The sequence below is a fragment of the Antechinus flavipes genome, chromosome 4, assembly GCF_016432865.1.
Source record: "Antechinus flavipes isolate AdamAnt ecotype Samford, QLD, Australia chromosome 4, AdamAnt_v2, whole genome shotgun sequence".
Classification (NCBI taxonomy): domain Eukaryota; kingdom Metazoa; phylum Chordata; class Mammalia; order Dasyuromorphia; family Dasyuridae; genus Antechinus; species Antechinus flavipes.
Genome location: NC_067401.1, coordinates 36,708,503 through 36,730,735, shown reverse-complemented (window position 1 = coordinate 36,730,735; position 22,233 = coordinate 36,708,503). Strand labels below are relative to the sequence as shown.

Sequence of the window (22,233 nt, the reverse complement as noted above, 5' to 3'; positions counted from 1 at the left end):
ACTTAAATCATTCCCGTTTTCTGAACCTAAGTTCCCTCATCTGTAAAATTAGGGGACCAGACTGCATCAGTAGTTTTCCAAGGTGCTGAATTTCCCTAGATGTGCTATAGAGTGTGTCCCCCAATTACTTATAGAAAAGTAATTAAAAAAAAACAAAATTTGTGGGCAAAAAGTGACTGAGCACCACTGGAATCAAGAGGTAATCTCTGAAATTGTTTTGGACTATTACTGGTAGAAAATTCCTGAAGAGGGAAGCTCTACCAGATGCATTTGCTCAACAATTCAGAGTGTTAAGGGGCTCCTCAAGCACTGAGAGGTTAGGGTCACAGACTTAATATGTGTACGAAGCTGGGTCTTCTTAGTTGAACCTTCTTTCTCTTTGCCTCAACTTTTCCAGGACATGTGCCAAATTATAGATAAAAGACTTTTTTTTTTTTGGATAGTGGGAGAAGGGTATTAGAGGGTCTGACTATGGGGAGAGCAGAGATTGAAAGGGACATCATGTACAGGGAAAAGATTCTACAAGGAAATGAAGATTGAGGATAAGAGAAGAGAAAAAGGAGGGAGGAAAGAAAAAAAGGAGAGGGGATGAAGAACAGAGAGTTCAGGAAAAAATGTTAAGAGAAAAAAGGAAATAAAGGGGAGAAGGAAGGAAAAAAGGAAGAGAAGGAAAAGCAAGGAAGGGAGAAAAAGGGAAGTGAAGGGAGAAAAGAGGGAGGGAATGAGAAGATAGAAGGAAAGATGGAACGGGAAAGAGAGGGGAAAGGGAAAGAAAAGGGAAGGGAAAGTAGGAGGAAAAGAAGGAATAGGACAAAGAGGAATGAAGTAGATTCCTGAACCTCTCTCTGGTTTAGTAGAAAAAGCCCTAAATATAGTCAGAGGATCTGGATTCAAATATCACCCAGCCTTTGCGGATTAGTTCTCCTTTATTTTTCCTTTTTTATTCTTTTATTTTTTCTGGTTATACGTGTACATAAAAAATTTTAAATACATATTTACTTATCCATCATGTTGGGAGAGAGAGAGAGCAAAAGAGGAAAACTACGAGAGAAAAAAAGGCAGGAAAAAGCCAAGCGGGCGCGGGACGATTTCCGTTCAGGCTCCCCAGGTGTCTCTGCGAGCGGACGGCATTTTTCCTCCGAAGTTTATTGGGACTGCCTTGGATCACGGAACCCGAGAAGAACCCGTCCCAGCTGATCATCGCACCATCACTTACTGTGCGCACTGTATCCCTGGTCCTACTGGTTTTGCTCAGTTTACATAAATCTTTTCCTTTTCTAAAATCAGTTTGTTCGTCATTTTTATAGAACAAAATATTCCTTCATATACAAACGTTTTAGCACGTGGTCCTTCCCCTTCCTGTACGATTTCCTTGGGACTCCGAGCTCCCCCTCACGTGTAAAACGGGGGCTGGGACGCCCTGAGCCGCGGTCCTTTCCCGCCCTTCTCCCAGATCCCTCCGGGACCGCGTCCCCGCCCTCGGAGGCTGCAACTCCCCGCGCCGCCAGCAGGTGGGAGTGTGGGGCAAGGTCCAGGCTGGGCGCTCGGCGGGAAGCAGGAAGCGGAGGTGGCCGGAGCGGAGCGGGACGTGAGGTGCGGGGGCGGGAAGCAAGGCGCCCTCCCCTCCCCCAGCCCGGCTGGTCCCCGGTTGGCTAAGGGCATTAAGTTGGTGGGGGGCGGCCTGCTGTGCACGGGCCGGTCTGGGAGGCACGTGGTTGGGGGAGGGAGGCTCCTCGCTCTGGATGCCCCTCTTGCAGCTTCCCGGTTATCTCGTCCCCGCTTTGCGTTCCACCCCACGGCAGGAAGGTCCCGGAAGGGAGCTCGGCTCTGGGATCCTCGGGGTCGGCCCCGGGCCCGCTAAGGCTGATGCTGGCCCCGCCCGCTCCCAGGCTCCGGAGCCCAGCCGGCGCCGTCGCTCTTCGGTGCCCCAAGGATGGGCGTGCTCAGGGTGGGGCTCTGCCCGGGTCTCACCCAGGACATGATCCAGCTGCTGAGGGGCGTTGGCATCAAGACAGGTAAAGGGGCTCGGGACTGCAAACACACGCGCGGGCCCGGGTTCAGGTCCTGCCTCGGACACTTAGCGCCTAGCTGGAAGCTGCCGGGGAGACCCGAGTTCCAGTTCTGCTTCGGAAACTCAGGAGCCGCGTGACCTGGGCCCCCTCAGCCTCGGGTTTCTGGTCTGTAAAATAGAGACCGTTGTCCCACCTTTCTTTCGGAGAGGGGCACTTTGTAAACCCGGAAGCTCCTTACAAAGGTGGCGGTTGTTTTCCGTGTTCTTACTTAACCGCTCCGTCTCAGTCCATCTGTGGAATGGAAATAATGATACCTTGCAGGATTGTTCTCAGGATCAAAAGAGGTTCCGCACAGAGAGCAAAACGGGCCCCGAACGCTAGCTCTTATTGTTACTACTTAAACTAGACTCAGTTTCTTTATCTGTAAAAGAATACCTTCCAGAGTCAGGGATCAAATGCGTCTGTAAAGCGCTTTGCGGACTTTCTTTATGCTCGTTATTCTCCTAATAGAGTGGGTCTGGTATTGTTGTTCATTTGTTCCCACCATATCTGACTCTCTGTGATCCCATTTGCGTTTTCTTGGCAGAAAAACTGGAATCGTTTTCCTTTTCCTTCTCAAGCTCCTTTGACAGATAGGGAAACTGAGGCACACAGGGTTGTGATTTGCCCAGAGTCGCACAACTAGGAAGTGTCTGAAGGCAGGCGAGCCTTCCTGAGAGCAGCTGAGGACGCTGGGCCCCGTGCTACCATCTGCCTGATTGACAAGAAGGCGGGGCCTTAAGGTCAAAATGGGTTCATGATCTAGGCATAAAGAATGAGATGATAAATAAATTAGAAGAGCATAGGATAGTTTACCTCTCAGACCTGTGGAAGAGGGAGGAATTTATGACCAAAGAAGAACTAGAGATCACTATTGACCACAACATAGAAAATTTTGATTATATCAAATTGAAAAATTTTTGTACAAACAAAACAAATGCAAACAAGATTAGAAGGGAAACAATAAACTGGGAAAACATTTTTACAATCAAAAAAAAAAAAAAAAGAATGCGGGGCCTTGGGCAGCTCATACCAGTTGGCAGATCAGACCGAGGGCAAAGTGTTCAAATTCCAGCTCTTATCACTCACTCACTCCCTGGGTAGTCTTAGATAAGTTCCTTAATTGTTCTAGATTTTAGCATCCTCATCTATAACTCTGTTGCCTTTTAAGTCTGTAATCCACAAAATCAAAACTTGTTTCCACAGTTGTCAGTCAGCCAAGCCTAGAGTCAGGAAGATGGGAATTCCGAGTTCCTTCTCGCCTGGACACTTCCTAATTGTGTGATCCTGGGCGAGTCTCTTAACCCTGTTTGCCTCAGGACCCTCCTCTGTAAAATGAGCTGGAGAAAAAAATGGCAAACCACTTAAATCTGCCAAAAACCATCAGTTGAATATGACTGAAAGTTACCTGAGCAAAAACAAGAAGCATTTATTTATTTTTATTTTATTTTTAATGATTTAATTTAATTTTTTTTGGGGGGGTGAGGCTGTTGGGGTTAAGTGACTTGCCCAGGGTCACACAACTAGTAGCTGTTAAGAGTCTGAGTCTGGATTTGAAGTCAGGTCTTAATGACTTCAGGGCTGCTCTATCTACTGTGCCATCTAACTGCCCCATAACAAACACTTATTAAACATTTTCTGTATATCAAGCATGTTGCTTAGACTGAGTATAGGAATCCAAATAAAATGGGTGATATTTGCATTACTTACCTAATAGATCATGAGGAAGGGTTTTTTTTTTTGGTTTTGTTTTGTTTTTTTGTAAATCCTAAACAATAGCTTACATTTATATAACAATCTCAAGTCTCCCAAGTGTTAACTTGGTAACATGTGTTACCTCATTTAATTCTGGCCAGCCCTATGAATGGAGTACTGTTGTTATACCTATCTTACAGCTAAGCTCAGAAAAATTCAGTGGCTCTTATTAGGGGTCACATAGCTAGTAAATAACAATCAAACCCAGATCTTCTTGACGTCAAATCCAGTATTCTAACCACAGTATCCCACTATCTGTTAAAACACTATGGAATTAGGAACAATTTTTATTATATGTTCCAACCTGTTTTATATTTTTTGGAGGCAGAACTGGCAAGTTCTCAGAATCTCCCCATTGTCCTCAACATAAACTTGCAAATTAACAAACTTCCTCCGTAGTTGTCGCCTCCAATGGAAAAGATTTTGGTTGAATTTGAAGTTAAATTTATTTTTATCCTTTTCATTTCATTTTAAAAAAACTTTTGTTGATAATTTTTGTTTTTATGTCACAATGCTATCTTTCTATTCTTATCTCTGCCTTCTGACTTGCTTCAAGACTTAATTAAAATCCTACCCTCTACAGGAAGCCTTTCTGAAGCAACTAGGTATTATTTCCTTCTCCAGCTCATTTTATAGATGAGGAAACTGAGGCAAACATGGTTAAGTGACTTGCCCATGTTTACACAGCTAGTAAGTGCCTGCAGTCAAGAACATCGTACATTGCAGTAACAATATCATAGGCTGATTAATTCTGACGGATGTGGCTCTTCTCAATAATGAGATGATTCAGGCCAGTTCCAGTGGTCTTGTGACAGAGAGAGCCATCTGCACCCAAACAGAGGTGGGTGCTGGGAACTGTGGATCACAGCATAGTATTTTCACCTTTTTTGTTGTTTACTTTTTGTTTTCTTTCTAATTTTTGTCCTTTTTGATCCGATTTTTCTTGGGCAGCAATGATAATGTAAAGAATTGCACATATTTAACATGTGCAATAACTTGTTATCTAGAAGAAGGAAGGGAGAAAAATTAGGAAGACGAGGTTTTGCAAGGATGAATGTTGAAAACTAACTTTGCATGTTTTTGAAAATAAAAAGCTACTATTGAAAAAAAAAAGTGTCTGAGGTAAGATTTGAACTCAGGTTTTCCTGACTCTAAAAAGACATACCCAGCTCTAATAACTTATTTAATTGTTGGATAATAATAAGCCCTAATAAGTTGTTGAATTGACTTGTCTCAGTCAGGGTGGAGAGGGGCCAAACCAAGCAAGTCTAGGAATTTTGTGTATGTGTGACCTCTCCCAATCTCAGGGAGGATGATGGGGTGGGAGATTAGTAGGGGGCTAAAGGGAGTTTCATTTCCTTCATTCTGTGTCTTGTTGCAGTGGTGGACCTCATTTCTACAGACCTGGAAGAAGTATCTCGGAAATGTTCCTTGTCTTATAAGGTGAGGGCAAAAGTGCTTCTTTCTGAGACTGAGCTTCAGAGCCCTACTTGTACAAAAGGAGATCATGGAGTTAACTTAGAAGTAAGAAATCTGGGGCAGCTAGATGGTGCAGTGGATAGAGCACCAGCCCTGAAGTCAGGAGGACCTGAGTTGAAATCTGTTCTCAGACACTTAACACTCCCTAGCTGTGTGATCCTGGGCAAATCACTTAACGAGAAAGTATGTTTCCCCCTTTTTTCATAAGTGGGGCACTAGGGATGCAGAGTGTTGCATATACAACCAGATGAGGTGGTTGTGTGGGATTCTATTGAACTTCTTTTTTCTTTTTTTGATTTGTTATATGGGCTAGCTCTCAGGGCAAAGGGAGTTAGAGAGAGAGTGAATCTATTTTTGGAGAGGAACGTGACATAAAATATAGGGAAGATTACAATAAAAATAAGAGAACTTTTTAAAAAAAAATAAAATGTCTTCTGTTCCTGAATCCATCCCTGTCTGTGCTGTGATGGAGGCAGGCTTTAGTTGCTGTGAGGAGGGTATTGCTGGCCCAATTCTCATCTTTCCCCTTCAATGGTGCTGATCTCTATGAAGAGTTCAAGAGCTCCACTGCCATCTTGGCCACAGGTATCACAAGGTGTGTTCTGGGGAAGGGGTCCGTTCCCTGGCCTTAGCTTTTCAGATTTGAGTCACCCCAGGTCCCTTTGTGGGGAAGGGCTTTGTGGCCCAGCAGTGGAGGCGGAGGCAGCCTGAGGGTAAGGATTCCCAGGTCTTCAGGCCACCAGGTAGGACTTTAGACAGGAGAGTGTTTGTTCTATTTTGGTGTTTCTCCAACACATCTTCTGGAGGGCAGGGTCTGGACTTTGTCCTTGTTGGGTGACCTCTGGTGGATCACAGTCCACCATTCTGAAATATTTGAATTTCAGTCTAATGGCTTTGAATGAAAATAAATTAAGGAGAATAATCCCTGCCCCCAACTTCCCAACTCAAGCATATGTCTTAAGGAATAAATAAATAGATTAAATCCAGAGCTGAAATGATATTCTTATTTGTTCCTAGGTAGGTGGTGAAATTGGGGGTGGGGAGGAGTTAGGAGAGGACAGGGATTCCTGCCAAACCACTCTGTGAAATTTCATATATACTTAAAAATAAGCCATATATAATACATCCTACTCAATCCTCTTTTATCCCCATTGTTTTTATAAGGAAATGTTTTAGTGTCTTTTGGGGTGGGGGGGGCAATCACTTCATCTACAAAATAGGGCTAAGAAATACTTCCTTCCTCTCTGGGTATCAGTTAAGGAAATGTTGATGTTATTTGTCAAGTATATAACAATAAATATTTTATTTATTTATTATTACTTATAATAATAAATAAATATTTTTTAAAGGACAGAAGGGAAACTGGTCTGAAGAGAATGATTATTAGTTCAATTTTAGACAAATCAAGTTTGAAATAACAACAGGACACCCTTCTATTGGTGTTCTTTAAGCAGGCAGAAATATGAGATTGATAAATGTTTAACAACTGATTTTTTTAGAAAGAAAAGGTACAGACAATATTTTAAAATTTAAATTTTAAGTATATTACATATATATTATATTTTAAGTGTATTTATGTACATTAAGTGTATTTACATACATATTTTAAGTATGTTATTCTAGAAAAATACAGACGACTCTTTTTAAGTTTATTTTTAAGTGTATTTTATATCATATTTTAAGCGCATGTATATATATAAAGTGTATTTATATATTTTAAGTGTAATATTATTCTAGAAAGCAAAAATATAGACAACACTTTTAAGTTTATTTTTAAGTGTATTTTATATTATATATATTTTTAAGTGTATTTATATATATTAAGTGTATTTACATCTATATTTTTAACTATTATTCTAGAAAGAAAAAGTACAGACAACACTTTTAAGTTTATTTTTTAAGTGTATTTTATATTTTATATATACATTTTAAGTGTATATATATCTTAAGTGTATTTATATATATGTATATATTTTAAGTATATTTATATATATTTTTAAGTGTATTATTATATAACTAGATGCGTCAGTGAGTAGAGTGCCAGACCTGGAATCAGGCAGACCTGAATACAAATGTGACCTCAGACACTTATTAACTGTACGAACCTAGACAAGTCACTTTATCCTGTTTGCCTCAGTTTGCTCATCTGTCAAATAAGCTAGAAAAGGAAATAGCAACCCGTACCAGTATCTCTGCCAAGAGACCCCCAAATGGAGTCATGACTGAAACAATTGGACAACAACTTCTAAATGAGTTATTTACACTTTTTTTCATTGCTTTTTAAAGTCTAGACAACTAACAGAACACAACCCTGATTTGCAGTTTTTGCTGATTTCAGGAGTATAAATGTTCACACTGAATATTCAATCATTGGCTCCCCGTTCCAGAGCTTAGGGGAGAGAAACCTTTACATTCTTTTACAACCTTGCAGAGCAGATGCATGAATATTTGTCATTTTCCAGAAGAAAGCAGAAAAGTCAACTTAGAATTTTGGGGGATAGTCACAGAAACAGGTCAAGAAGATGGTTTTAGGATGAGAAGAACAGGCTATCAGGGTCCCAGAGGCTACAGAAAGGGAGAATTTTAAGGAATTAGTACTAGACAGGCTCCAGTCCCTTAGAGAGACTTTATAGGATAAAGCCTGAGAAAAGACCATTGATGAAAAGTAGTTTTCATATTCTGAATTGAGTTCTGGGCTTAGAATCAAGAAAACCTGGGTTTACACCTTTATTACTCTGTGTGAACCCCTATTTCCTTATTTGTAAAATGCAAAGGTGAGACGTGGTCTCTAAGTTGCCTTCTGGTATTAAGATATGGTCTTGAGGAAGGAGGTGGGAAGGAATATTTCTTCTTTTACATCCCAATTCTTTGTTTTCTTTTGTTTTTAAGTTTTGTTTTTTTGGATGAGGCAATTGGGGCTAAGTGACTTGCCCAGGGTCACACAGCTAGGAAGCCTTAAGTGCCAGATTAGAACTCAGATCCTACTGACTTCAGGGCTGGTGCTCTATCCACTGTGCCACCTCGCTGCCCCAATCCCAATTCTTTGAAAAGTGATTCTCTCCTTTTCTCTCTTACTGATAGCCTGGATAAGTTGCTGGACTCTGGCCTCTACACTGGAGAAGTCACAGAAATCACTGGAGCTCCAGCCAGTGGCAAAACCCAGGTATAATGTCAGAGCTTTAACTAGCATGGGGCCGACAGGATTCTGGACCAGGGCACTCATATTATAGACACTCCTGCTTTCTCCTGGGGTGAAAGAGAGGGCAGGAACAGGTCCTGGGGGGTGGGCAGGGAGAGGGAGAAAGAGAAAGCACTGCTGATTTGCTCTTTCTCTGGGAAGTCCATCTTTCTGGCTCTGGAATTTCCAGAACTGTGGGCTGCTGGCTATCCCCTTCCCATTGTGCCATCAGTTTGTCTTATGGACCACCTTTCCTCCTCCCATAATTTGTCCCAGGCTCAGTTTCTGAGATAGATAGATAGAGAGAGCATTCTATAGTTTATATTATGTTTATATAAATCCATCTGCTGTTCTCTCCAGCAGCATAGGTTGATAGGTAGAACTGTTACATATAAGCATTTTGAGAGCAGAGATTTTTTAACTTCTTTCTTTATCTCTATCCCATAGTTTTGTGCATGGTATATAGTAAGAGCTTAATAAGTGCTTACTGACTGATAGTTAATTGAGTGGGGAGGATGTGGAGGGAAGGAAGGGAAAAAAATTGGAACACAAGAATGAATGTTAAAAATTATCCATGCATATATTTTGAAAATAAAAAGCTTTAATTAAAAAAAATTTGAGTGGGTACCAACACTTTGTTAGGCAAGGTTATAGGGCCCCTACAGACAAGGAAACAGCTGAGTTTTGCCGTGGGCAGCAGCAATTTGGGAGGTTACATGAGTTGGCTGAAGTCTCTGGGCCCGATCTGCCCAGTTACATCGCAAGGGCCCGGGAGTCTGGGGAGAATATGACCGAGACTGTCTGGAGCTTGAGCTCAGCCTACCTCTTCCTCTCCCCCCTCTCCCCCCCCCCCCCCACAGGTGTGTCTCTGCACAGCTGCCAATGTGGCCCACAGTCTGGGCCAGAACGTCCTGTACGTCGACTCCACGGGAGGTCTGACAGCTTCACGCCTCCTCCAGCTGCTGCAGGCCAGGACCGAGGACGAGGAGGATCAGGTCGGGATGTGGAGAACTTCTCTGCGGCACAAACACCGCTCCTTAGGACCAGTCCTGGCCTTTAGGCTCCCCCTAAAAGAGCCACCTTCTCCTCCCAGATTTGCAGACCTAAGATCTGTCTTGAGAGCTCTCCCTCGGCACTGGTCCCTCCCTGTTCTGGACCACTCTGTGCATTTGTGCCTCTGAACGCAGATATTTTTTCCTGTCTTTTCTTCTGGAATGCCTTTAGAGTTCTCTCTGGAGACCCTGAACCTTTCTTTCAAGGGGCTCAATTTCCCCCTTCTCATTGTATAAGCTCTCCTTGCCTAAGAGCATTGGGGGAGGGACTAGGAGTCTGGAAAATCTGACTTCAAATCCTGCCTCAGTCACTTAATAACTGTATGACACTGGTCAAGCCATTTAATCTCTATTTTTAAGTTTTTATTTATTTAACTTATTTAATTATTTAAGCTCTATTTACCTCAGTTTCCTCATCTGTAAAATGGGGAGAACAATCTGTTAAAAAAGGAGAACAGTAGCTCCTCTCAGGGTTGTTAAGACCCTGAAATCAAATGAAATAGTAATTGCAAAACACTTAACACAGTGCCTGGGTTAAAGTAAGTACATAAATATATGTGTGTGTGTGTGTGTGTGTGCATGTATGTGTATATATATATATATATATATATATATATATATATATATATATACATACATACATGCACACACACACACACACACATATATGTAATATATATGTCATTATATATATTATTTAATCTACAGATAGATATCTATAGTATAGATTATTCTATCTATATTAAAGAATGTATTATTATAGAATTTACTATCCTTGTAACACTGGGCAAATCACTTAACAACTGCCTGCCTCGGTTTGCTCATCTGTAAAATGAGGATAATAATAGCTACTTCTTACAGAGCTGCTGTGAGGCTCAAAATAAGACAACATATGTAAAGTGTTTAGCAGATTTTAAAGCACCAAGTGTGTGCTAGCCATTGTTATCCTGTGCCCCTGAAGCAGGGTCTCTGGGACGCTGATGTCCGTGTTTCTCCTCCTTGCCAGGCAGGGGCTCTGCAGAGGATTCATGTGGTACATGTATTTGACATCTTCCAGTTGATGGACACATTGCAGGACCTCCGGGGCAGCATCTCCAAGCAGGTGAGCCCTGGTTGGTGGTGCCCCAAGAAGCACAGACGGAATCTCCTGTTGTTTTGTGGGTGGTTGTCCAGGGACAGGTCGCCCTCTGAAATGACCAGCTGTGCTTCCAAGATGTAGAATCCTAGAGTTTTAAAGCTGGAAGGGCAGGCTAGTCCTGCAGAGACCAGAAAGGGGAGGGAACTTGCTAGTCAGAGACAGAGCTCAGACTAATGCTCAGCCCTCAACTTAGAATCGTTGACTCTCAGTGATAAGGGACCACAGGGACAGCTAGTCCAACTCATACCTGCATCCTTTCTACCATGTACTTGAGTATATTGTCATCATCTGGGCTTGCTTTGAAGATGTGCAGAGAGAAGGAATAATCTTCCACCTCTCCTTCCCCCTCTACCTCAGTTCCCCTTTGTGCATCTTCCTCCCAATTAGAATACAAGCCCATTGAGAGCAGGGACTGTCTTAGCCGATGGCTGCTGCTGCTCTCAGGCAGACCAGGTTGTGTACACTCTGGTCTTCCTAACTCTGGTCTTCCTAACTCTAGTCCCAGTGCTTAGTCTATTGTACCACCTTGCAGTAATGTTCACAATTGGAGATACAGAGACAAAAGATAATCCCTGCCCTCAGAAAGTTTATGTTCATTCTGAGGAGCCGTAGCTTTGAAAGGGGGTTTGGGCCTGAAGAACCTTGCAAGTGTTGAGTTGACATTCTCTTACCTCAAACCAGTGCTGCTTTTGATTGGGACAAGAGGCAGAGAATGGTAGAGGAAGGGTGGTAAGCCTTTGGCAGTGTGTGTGCAGCAAGATGTCCTGGCTGGACAGCCCTGTAGGATGCGAAGGTCAGTCTGGGTCTGGCCCACAGTCTGCACAGTCAGTAAGGTGGGCTGGTTTGCACTCACTAAGTCACTTATCTGAATGATGGCTGGGAGCATCAGTTTGGGAGGTCGGTGTGGTGTGGAGAGTGCTAGTGAAGAAAGGAGGTGGGAAAAAGCAGGCTGGAGTGGCCGAAAGATGGCAAGAATGAAGTTGATTTAACTTTTTTTCGCCTTTTCAAATTTATTTATTTATTGGAGCTTTTTATTTTCAAATCATATGCATGAATTTTCATCACTCACCCTTGCAAAACCTTGTGTTCCAAAAATTTTCCCTCTCTTTCCCTAACTCTCTCCCCTAGATGGCAAGTGATCCAATATGTGTTAAACATATGCAATTTTTCTATACATATTTCCACAATTATCATGCTCCACTACCTTCTGCCTCAGTTTCTTTCTCTGTTAAAGGGGATGATAAATCAAAAGAAAAAAAATGCGAAAGAAAAAAAATGCAAACAAACAACAAAAAGTACTGTGTTGTGATCCCCATTCAGTCCCCCATGGTCCCTCTCTAGGTGCAGATGGCTCTCCATCACAAGACCATTGGAACTGGCCTGAATCATCTCATTTGTTGACGAGAGCCACATCCATCAGAATGGATCATCATATAGTCCTCTTGTTGCAGTGTACAATGCTCTGCTGGTTCTGCTCCAAGCTGAGTTGCTTTATGAAAGTTAGCCACCGAGGAAGCCTGATTTTCCTAAGATGTCAGAGGCTGTAGGTGGGAGATAGAGATGTGTTCCCCCTTCACTTTCTCTTGTTAAGCATCAAGTTTATCCTGTAAAACTCACCCCCCCACCCTGGAGGCCACTAAGGAAAGGAGGAGGACCACAGAACTATTTTCACCCTCTTTTTCTCTGCAGGTGACCAATGCTTCGGGGCCAGTGAAGATAGTGATAGTGGATTCAGTCTCTGCAGTTGTCTCCCCTCTTCTGGGGGGCCAGCACAGTGAGGGTGAGTAGTGGTTAGAAGCCAGAAGTGTGGGGGAATTTTACCCTTGACCTTTTTGTCCCTGAACACCCCCTTTCACCCTCTACCCTTCAAATCATCTTTTCTTTCCAAGGTTTGGCCTTAATGATGCAGCTGGCCCGAGAGCTCAAGACCCTGGCCCGGGAACTGGGAATAGCGGTCTTGGTGAGTTGAAGCAGTAATTAAGGTCTGGTGCACCCCAATTCCCTCTGATTTCTCTCGCCTTTGCAGAGGGATGGAATTTGGTTTTCTGTTTGCAATATAGGTTCCCATTTATATAATCCTTTGAGATAGATCATTCAGTTAATAAGCATTTATTAAGCACCTACTGTGTGCCAGGACCAGTACTAAAAGCCAGGGGTAGAAAGGCTCAAAGCTTGTGTTTGGGTTCTCTAGATTAAATTGATATTTAATTTATCTATTGCCCACGTACGGATGATCAGACAAATCTCTTTCCATGCCTTCATCTGAGTTCTGCATAATCTAGCCTCCCAAATACTCGGAAGGGACCCACACCTTTGTCATAAGCAGCAATGTGGTATGCTCGATGCCGGCCCTCGAGGTTAAACAGTTTCCTAGCCATATAAAGACAGATTCAGATAATAGTAGTAGTAATAAAAGTAAACAGTAATAAAATACAGTAATAAATAGTATTAAAACAGTAATTTTAATAGTAATAGTAATAGTAGTATTAAAAGATAAATAATAAACTTTTCCTTACAAGTACAACCTGTAACAAAACATATAAGTACCAACCAAAAATGCCAGGGCACTGGGCATGATAGCTAGGTTAGAATCTTGGAATTGGGAGTCACTAGATGCCTCAGGGGCATAGATGAAGCACTGGATCTAGAATGAAAAGGCCTGAGTTCAAGTCCAACTTCAGATGGTTATAAACTATGATCCTGAGCAAGATGCTTACCTTCTGCCTCAGTTTCTTCCTTTGTTAAAGGGGATGATAATAATAGCATTCATTTACTTAATAATTATATTAAATTTAATTAGCTATTAATTTAATAATACAATAATTTATTTAATAATTTAAATTTTAGAATCTTAAAGGTCATATAAATGTCAGAGGTGCTGGTGGTGATGGTGATAGGGGTGATGGTGCAGGAAAGTGACCTGATCAGACCTGCTTTTTAGGAATATTACTTTGGCAGTCACATGGAGGAAGAGTCAGAGAACCTTGAGGGAGACTGATGAGGAGGCTGTTGTAAGAGACTAGGCCGGAGGGGAGGGAGGGCCTGAGCCTGGGGGGTCGCTGGGTGAATGTGGACAAGAGAAGGGCGCCCACCCAGAAAATGTGGCCAGAATTGACAAGATGTGGTCATTGATTGACTGTGGAGGATGTGAGGATCAAATGAGAGAATATGGTAGTCATTATTAGAGACATTATTTACTTAGATCACCCAAAAGCCTTAGTCCCCTCGCCTGTGTAGCTCCTAGAGCATGTGACCTATAATGAGGGATTTGATGGATAAGAATTAATCATTTCTGTCGAAGGTGACTAACCACGTGACCAGGGAGTGGGAGAATGGGAAGCTCAGACCGGCCTTGGGAAGATCCTGGAGCTTTGTCCCCAGCACCCGCGTGCTCCTACAAGCCTGCGAAAGGTCAGGAGCCCCAGGGAGCTGCCGCATAGCCTCTCTGACCAAGTCTCCACGGCAGGTGAGGAGGAACAGGTGGGGGGGCCAGAGCTGGAAGAAAAAAGGACTTTGCGACATTGTCCATTTCCATGTTTGCCCTTCTCTTTTCAGTCCTTATGATTCGGGTACATTCTGGACTCATTTGCTTTCAGAGTGGATGAGAGAGGATTATGGAAGATTCTCCCCGGGCATAAGATTTAACTTCTGTTTGCCTCAGTTTCCTCATTTGTAAAATGGGTTGCCTCCTAGGATTTTTGTGAGGATCAAATGAGATAATATTTGTAAAACAAAACAAAACAAAAAACCAGTGTCTGGCACAGAGTAAGTGTTTAATAAATGAATATTCATTTAATTATTTAATATGAATAAGCATTAATGAGCATTTTTCATGCTATCATGGTTCTGTACTAGATCTAGCTCTTTCTCCTTTTCTTCCTACACTATTTTGGCACCACTACCCTCTGTGTATTCTGGGTAACTAGGTGGTACAGTAGAGTGCCCCCTTGGAAAACCTGAGTTCAAATTCAGCTTCACACTCTTATTAGCTGTGTGACCCTAAGCAAGTCACTTAACCCTGTTTATTTCATTCTTCATCTGTCAGATGAACTGGAGAAAGAAATGTCAAACCACTCAGGTAGCTTTGCCAAGAAAACCCCAAATGGGATCATGAAGAGTAGGGTACACCTGAAATGACTGAAAAACAAAAAACAAGGCTGGAAAGGCAAGTTGAATTTCATCATTTTCCTGCTCCTTGCCTCAGTTCTCCCTTTCTTTGTCTTGAACTCTTTGGCAGTCTGAAGCCTATGGACCCCCCTTCTTAGAATCATTTTTTAAGTACATCAAATAAAACACAAAGGATTACAGAGTTAAAACAATTATGTTGAAATAAAATTGTCAATATATATTTTTTAAAGTTCATGGATTCCAGCTTAAAAACTTCTCTGCTAAGGTAATTTTGAGAAATCTCTTTTCCCCTTTAAATAAAATGTTTTGTTGATGCCCATTTGTCTTTATACTGGCCATTCCTCATTCCCTCTAAATCAGGAATTCCTAAACTTATTCCTATGAACAGATTTCAGGAGCAACTTGTTCAGGAACAAGGATCAGGAGATCCTTAAGAAAATAGTCACATCTTTATTTTTTACTAAAGTTTGACTGAAAATTAAGATTTTCTACAGTTATTTAAAAACTTCATTCCAAGAAGGGTTATACCATAGGTTTCATCAGACTTTGACAAAAGGGTTCATGACATAAAAAAAACGAAGACCTTTTGCTTTGATTTAGATTTCTTAAGAATTTTCTCCCTATTTCTTGTATAATCTGATTAGCAGAAGGTACAACTAGGTCCTGATTACTGGGAATAGTGAATTCCATGAAATGATTTGTGTGTATTTATAGTAGCATTATTTAAAGTTATAATTATATAAAATTAGTTTTTGGTTCCAACCCAGTGGAAATATACAATGCTTATTTAGTGTGACTGCTTCTTGGGATTCTTTCTTTGTACTGATTAGGATCTGGCTTCATTCTATAAGGAGGGCACCTTTTGTAATTGCTTACCTGTGATTTGTTTGGAAAGTCTGCCCAGTAACTCCTCAGTAATCTGAAGTTCCTCCAGAACCCAGTCCCTTAAATTGTAATTTGTGACCCTTTTATAGGATCATATAACTGAATTTGGGGGCATCACAGAATTATGATATATTATCAGTAAATGTTTGATATGTATAACTATTTTATATACCTATATACATAAAAATTGCTTGGGAGAAAAGGACTTATGAGTGGGAAAAGTTCAAGAAGCCCTCCTCCAGAGGAAGCCTTCAAGGGACTGGACAAAAGCCATGTCTCAGGATCTTGAGCATTACTGATCAGTGCATTTCAACAAATATTTATAAAGTTTGCAATATACAAGACTTTATATAGAAGATACAAAAACAAAAATAACACAAATCCTCCCTCAAAGAGTTTACCTTTTAGTGGGAGAACACAATCTGCACAGATAAGTAAATCTTTGATGACTTGAATACATAGAAAGAACAGAGGACCTAGAGAGACAGAGACAAAGACAGACAGATTATGTCTGCGTGTGCATGTGTGTGTATGTGTGTGTGTAGGGGTGGAGGTTGGGGGAAGTGGCATTTGTGCTTGAGTGCCTAAGAAAGTTAGAGAGAAAAAGAAAAGCTAGAGAAGCTAAAGCAGCATAAAGTAATGTCTAGAACACCATATTTGCAGTTAGAAAAACTTGGATTTGAATCCTGTCTCCTGTTCTAACTAGCTGTGTGACCCTGAACTAATCTCTCCCGGTTCAGTTTCTTCATCTATAAAATAATAATAAGAAGAAAATAGTATTTAGATAATGCTTTATATATGATTCTCTCAATAACTCTGGAAGGTAAGTACTGTTATTCCCATTTTACAGATAAAGAAACTGAAGGGGGAAAAAAGGTTTTTCCAGGATCATACACACAAGCAAGACAAGATTTCAACTCCTGATTCCTTTCTTCCTGATTTCAAGTCCAGTGTGCCATCTAGCTGACTAAAAGGAGGGGCTCGGAGTTGGTGACCACCTAAGGGCCTTTCCATTTCCATACCTATGATCATTTGAGAATAATTTAGGCATGGGGGGCAAAGCTAAAACAGTCAGTTGAAGGTAAATAACAGGAAATGAGTCTGGAAAGAAACAGGAGCCAGATTATGGAGAACTGCATATATAGTCCTTCTCCTTAAATAGCTTTTATTCTTCTCTCTACTAACTAATGCACAATGATAACACACTTCTCTACAATAAACACAATTTAGCCAGTCGCCACAGTTACCTATATTTATAGGCAAATTGCATTTCCTTCACCATCTGTCTTTGTACTGAAGGCCAGGCTCCCATGTTCTCTCCCTTTACTCATGTATATTCTATAAATTATTCATGAGTGGGTAGAGGGAGGCGGGGGCACTTCACTTTACATTTTTATTAGCTTTAACTGTGGTCACTTCCCCCTCCTGATAAATGAGGAAGAAAGTCCAAGGGTGTCATTCTAGGCTTTGGCCTATCTTGTAGGTAGAGCATTGGCTTTGAGGGGCAGGACCAGAGTTCAGGTCCCGGCTCTGCCCGGTATGACTTCACACAATTCATTTATAACCTCTCTTCCCTCAGTATCCTCATCTGCCAAAGTTGAAATTGAACCATAATGAATTCCCAGGTCCTTTCAGTTCTAAATCTACATCCTTTAATCCTATGATTCTATGACACTAGGCAGATTTGTCTTGTCTCTTCCATCTGGATTTGGAGATAATAATACAAGCTAGCATTTATATAGCACTAATTATGTGTCACTAACACTGTGCTAAAAGCTTTACAAATATTATCTCATTTGATTCTCACAACCACCCGGGGAGGTTATTATCTGTTATTGTTCCCATTTTACAGTTAAGGAAACTGAGACAAAGAGAAGTTTAATGATGTGCTACTAAATATTTAAGGCTGAATTCTGGTTTAGGCCTGGTGCTCTATCCACTGAGCCATCTAGCCACCTCTGAGAAATTCATGAATCCTTCAGAGTGCTTCTAGTGAAAGGGCTGCCTCTTTGGGTTCTTTAGTTTAACTCCTCTCCTATGTGCCCTTTCAGCCCACGGGAATCCAGGAGGTAATAGAAATCGGAATCTGTGAGACTCCAGAACAGAACTCCTCGTTAGAAGGGAACAAGCTATAACCATATCATCTCTTTGGAATATGAGGAAGGCTCGAAGACTCCCAGTCATCCACTTCCCAGAGAGGAAACCAGAGCAGTCACAGAGAAGATAAGAAGGCATGGAATAGTCTGGATAGAGTGCAGGATCGGCTCTGAGGAAGGAAAACCTGAATCCAAATCTTGGCTTCTGATATTGTGAACATGAGCAAGGGATTTTACCTTTCTGGGCCTCAGTTTTTTTCATCTGTAAAATGGCAATTGGTTAGAAAACCTCTCAGGTCTCTTTCCATTCTAAAGCTATGATCTATGTCCTAGGATTCCATAGGAACCACTAAAGTAAAAGTGGCCCAGCATGAGGGATCCAGAGTGTAAACCTCATCTTTAAGCTGGCAAGCCTGACTCGGGAAGGAAAGGACATCCCTGTTTTCAATGATACCTCAGTATCATTTCTTGTAGGAGATAACTTAGAGCTGCTAGTGAGTGAGGCAATCTGAAGCTGGTACTTGAGCCTCATCTTGCTTGAGTTCTATCATTTCTCTCTGTCTCTGAGAGCCATTGGCTGAAATTAGCTCATCTTTGGAATTCTTAGAGATGAACCATCAGTTGGATATGTGAATCTTGCCACCCAGGGTCAGGACCAAACATCACATATCAACTCCACCCTGCCTCAGTTTCCCCAAACTGCAAAACAGGGCTATCACACCACCAGGAGAGAAGCCGCTTCTAAACACTTCAGGTGAAAACAATTCTTTTTGTCCTTGACCTCAATAAGAAGAAAGAAATCTAGTAAGTGGCTCTGACCCAAAACCACCTAATTTCCCCTCAATGAGATATGTATCCTTTTCTCCCTGGGAGGTTCCAATAAGGACTCTTTCCTCCTTTTTCTTCTGGCTGATTTGATTTCACACACACCTGCATGTGTGCCTGTGTTAAGGCTCAGGTGAGAAATCTAGTTCTCTGTTGTCCCAGGGATATAATTTAACAAGGAAAATAGATGTGACCTGCTGCTGGTGAATTTAGCCACCTGTTTAATATACATGGTGCCCTAGGGGGCCCCATTCCCAGTTCAGGAGAACCAAAGGCAGTAAACTATGGCTGTGTCCATAAATGAGGAGAAGATGGCCAGCTGGGAAAATTGATGCTGGTGTAAATAATACATAGCTAGTCTTGTCCTTTATGCAGATATTCATTGCTTGTAGCTTAGGGACTCACTATAATTATATAGCTCTTTCTGCCAGCTGTACCCCAGCCTCCTGCCCTATGGGCATGAAATCACCCCTCTGACTGGCATCAGCATCAGGGCCAATAGTCTGTGAGACCTGGCAGCAGAGAAGGAACCTAGGAAAATGGAGAAAGGGAAATAAAATAAGAAAGGGAAATGGGAGATGCTCTCAGCTGTATTTACTGACAACATCCTTTATAGAGGGTCATCTATCTTGGTTAGAAAATCCCAGGAGTGTAGTTGTGATGCGGAAGAATGCCTTCTGGCGATAGCAGGAATTGGGGAAATGGAGGCAAAAGGCCCAGGAATAGAGTGGAATGATTGTCAGCCTTTATATGTACTTTCTGTGTGCTTGGTACTGTGCTAAGTGCAGGGGATGGGGGAAAGGAGGGGACAACCAACAGGCAAAAATAAGAGATCCTGCTTTCAAGGAGCTTACTCTTCAGAAACAAATCTTTCAGCCAATCAGGAGTTACATCTCTACAGGTAAGCAGCATATGGTTTATCCTTTAAGACAGATATCAAATTCAAATAGAAATGGATCCCTTCAGAAAACCACAAATTAACATTTTCTGTGTTGCATTGTATTTTTATTTTATTGAACATTTCCCAATTCCATTTCAATCTAGTCAGGGTTGCACTTGGACAACTTTGCTTTAGGGGACTATACTGCAGAGAAAAAGATAAAACCAATGTAACTCCTGAATTCAAGGAATTTTTTCATTAGGAGAAGAGAGGATTGTGTATTATATACAGATAAGTGCATTCATAGTTGCTGATTTTATGTAGATGAATATAAAGTAATTTTATGAGGGAAGTAGCCAGAGGCATAATGCAATGCTTCTCAAATTTTTATAATACTAAAAATTACTGAGGACAGCAGTTTTTTTTTTTAATGTGGGCTATAGTTATCAATTACCATATTAGAAATTAAAACCAAATTTTAAAATATTTATTTTTAATAATAATAAACCCATTACATGTTATCACAAATAACATTTAAATGAAAAAATAACTTTTCCAAAACAAAAAGATTCAATGAGAATATCATTACTTATTTTTGTGAGCCTCTAATGTCTGATTTAATATAAATAACTAGATTCTTCAATCTGCTTCTGTATTCAATCTGCTGTGATATGTTGTTTTGGTTGAAGTATGTGGGAAAAGTTATATAGTAGGAAAAGGGAGAAGTATTTGAATAGACAAATAATATCTTTGGATTATTATCAGAATAGTTTTGATTTCCCAGGCCTTTTGAATGGACATCAGACACCCTTGAGAGCCTCAGATTCAGCCTTTGATAGTCTTTATGGTCTAATATATAGAATAATATTAATTTGAAATCAAGTGACACAATAGATAGAGGACTGAACCTGGAGTAAGGAAGGCTCATCTTCATGAGTTGAAAACTGGCTTCAGATACTTACTAGTGATATAATTCTGGGCAAGTCAGTGACCCCTATTTGACTTAGTTTCCTCATCTGTCAAATGAACTGGAGAAAGAAATGGCAAACACTCCAGTATTTCTGCCAAAAAAAACTCAAATGGGGTCACAGAATGAGACACTGCTGAAATGACTGAATAACAACAAAAATACTTGAATCCTGTCTGAGGTGCTATATGTGTAACACTGGGCAAGTCCTATATCCTGTTTTCTTATTTGCAAAACGGGAATAATAAGTGCACTTTGCTCCTGTGGTTATTGTATGATTCAAGTGAGTTTTAAAATATGGCAAATGCTTTGTAAACCACAAAATATTACATTCGGGTCAAATGTTGTTCTAGGAAAAGAAAGCAAAGATGCTGGGAAATCCAGAGGGAGGGGACAGAAACGTGCAAACGATGAAATAGTGTCTTTTAGGAACAATCTAATAAAGGTTTGTCCAGAAGTTGATTATCAGGAAGGGGAAGGAAGGTCAAAAAAGACTATCTGGATGATCCTACTGGTCATTGACCCACTTAACTTCATGCTTGGTCCAAGATAAGAAAAGGTCTTCCCTGTGCCCTGGAGTAGCAGAGGTGTCCTAGTCTAGACTGCAGCAGGAAGCTGAAGTTAAAGTCTTAGGTTTGTCCTCGGATGCACTGAGATCTTGGGTCAAAACTCAGACTCTGACTCATAGATAAGGTCCCACAGTATTGGAATATAATAGCCTGGGATCTCCAAGTGGCTTAAGGCTCATATGTCACTACTCCCCCTCCCCTATAACAACTAAATAAATTCCAGCTTCTCAGCATGACTTGTTTAACTTAAAAGGTTCTAGGACAGAGATCCCATTTGGATCAACATTTTCCAAGGCCCCCAAGGTGGGGAAGGGTGGAAAGAATGGGTGAAATCAAGAGTGGAAAATATTTGGAAGAGTTTCCATGAGCTCTACTGCCCTCCTGGCCAAGTTAGAAGCTCCCCTTCCTTTTTTTTCCTTCCTGTATTTCCAGAATCTTGAGGCCCCTTTGCTTTCCTTCTAAGTCATTTCTGGAAGTGATAACTTTGATTCTTGGCCAAAGACCCTAAGCTGAGCCAGCAAAAGGACCAAAAGGTCAACTAGTCCAGCCATTTTACAGAGATAGAACTGAGGCCCGGGGTCACACCAATACAAGTAACAATCTTAGGAGTTAATCCAAGGTGTTCTAGCTTCAAATAGTGTTCGGCCACTAGGTCATGCTTCTACCCCTCTTCTGAGATCTCCTCACTTCAGGTATCCCACTTACCAGGCTGAGGGCTGAAAGGGCACCAAAACTAGCTGGCCTGGCCTTCCCATGCAGTAGACAAGGATTTAAGTAGTGCACTATGGGGCCTGGAGTCAGGGAGACTGGAGTAGCTGTGTCACTGTGGGTAAGTCATTTCATCTCTCTAACACTCAAGTTTCCTGATCTGTTGTAAGTTGTATAAACTTCAATATTAATTGTGAAGGTCAAATGAGACAATTTATGTACACCATTTTGTAAACTTTAAATTACTATTATTAAAAATTATTATCCCCTTCTTAATTTGAAGAAGAAATGTCTCTTTTCTTTAAAGGTAACTCATCTATCTCTTGATCTTTTCTGTTCCCTCCTCTGCCTTCTATAGGACTATGTTCCATTAACTATCTCCTTTCTAGGCCAGCTAAATGGCAAAATGGATAGAGCATCAGCCCTGGAGTCTAGAGGACTTGACTTCAAACCGGCTTCCCAGACACAATATTTCCTAGCTATGTGACCCTGGGCAAGTTACTTAACTCCATTTGCCTCACC

The 22,233-nt window shown here is 41.3% G+C and overlaps 1 protein-coding gene across 2 annotated transcripts; it reads left to right on the top strand.

Moving 5' to 3' along the window:
* Positions 1-788: 788 nt before the first annotated feature.
* Positions 789-21,987, top strand: RAD51D (RAD51 paralog D). Of its 2 annotated transcripts, none has more exons than XM_051992429.1 (10): positions 789-2,015; positions 5,188-5,249; positions 5,762-5,880; positions 8,367-8,448; positions 9,324-9,458; positions 10,522-10,617; positions 12,343-12,433; positions 12,543-12,613; positions 13,955-14,119; positions 17,718-21,987. In XM_051992429.1, the coding sequence occupies exons 1-10, from the start codon at positions 1,934-1,936 to the stop codon at positions 17,799-17,801; spliced, it is 987 nt and encodes a 328-aa protein (XP_051848389.1). In that variant the 5' UTR covers positions 789-1,933; the 3' UTR covers positions 17,802-21,987. The 2 variants fall into 2 exon arrangements, with proteins under 2 accessions (XP_051848389.1, XP_051848390.1); XM_051992430.1 differs by lacking the exon at positions 17,718-21,987 and adding an exon at positions 14,699-15,170.
* Positions 21,988-22,233: the final 246 nt, after the last annotated feature.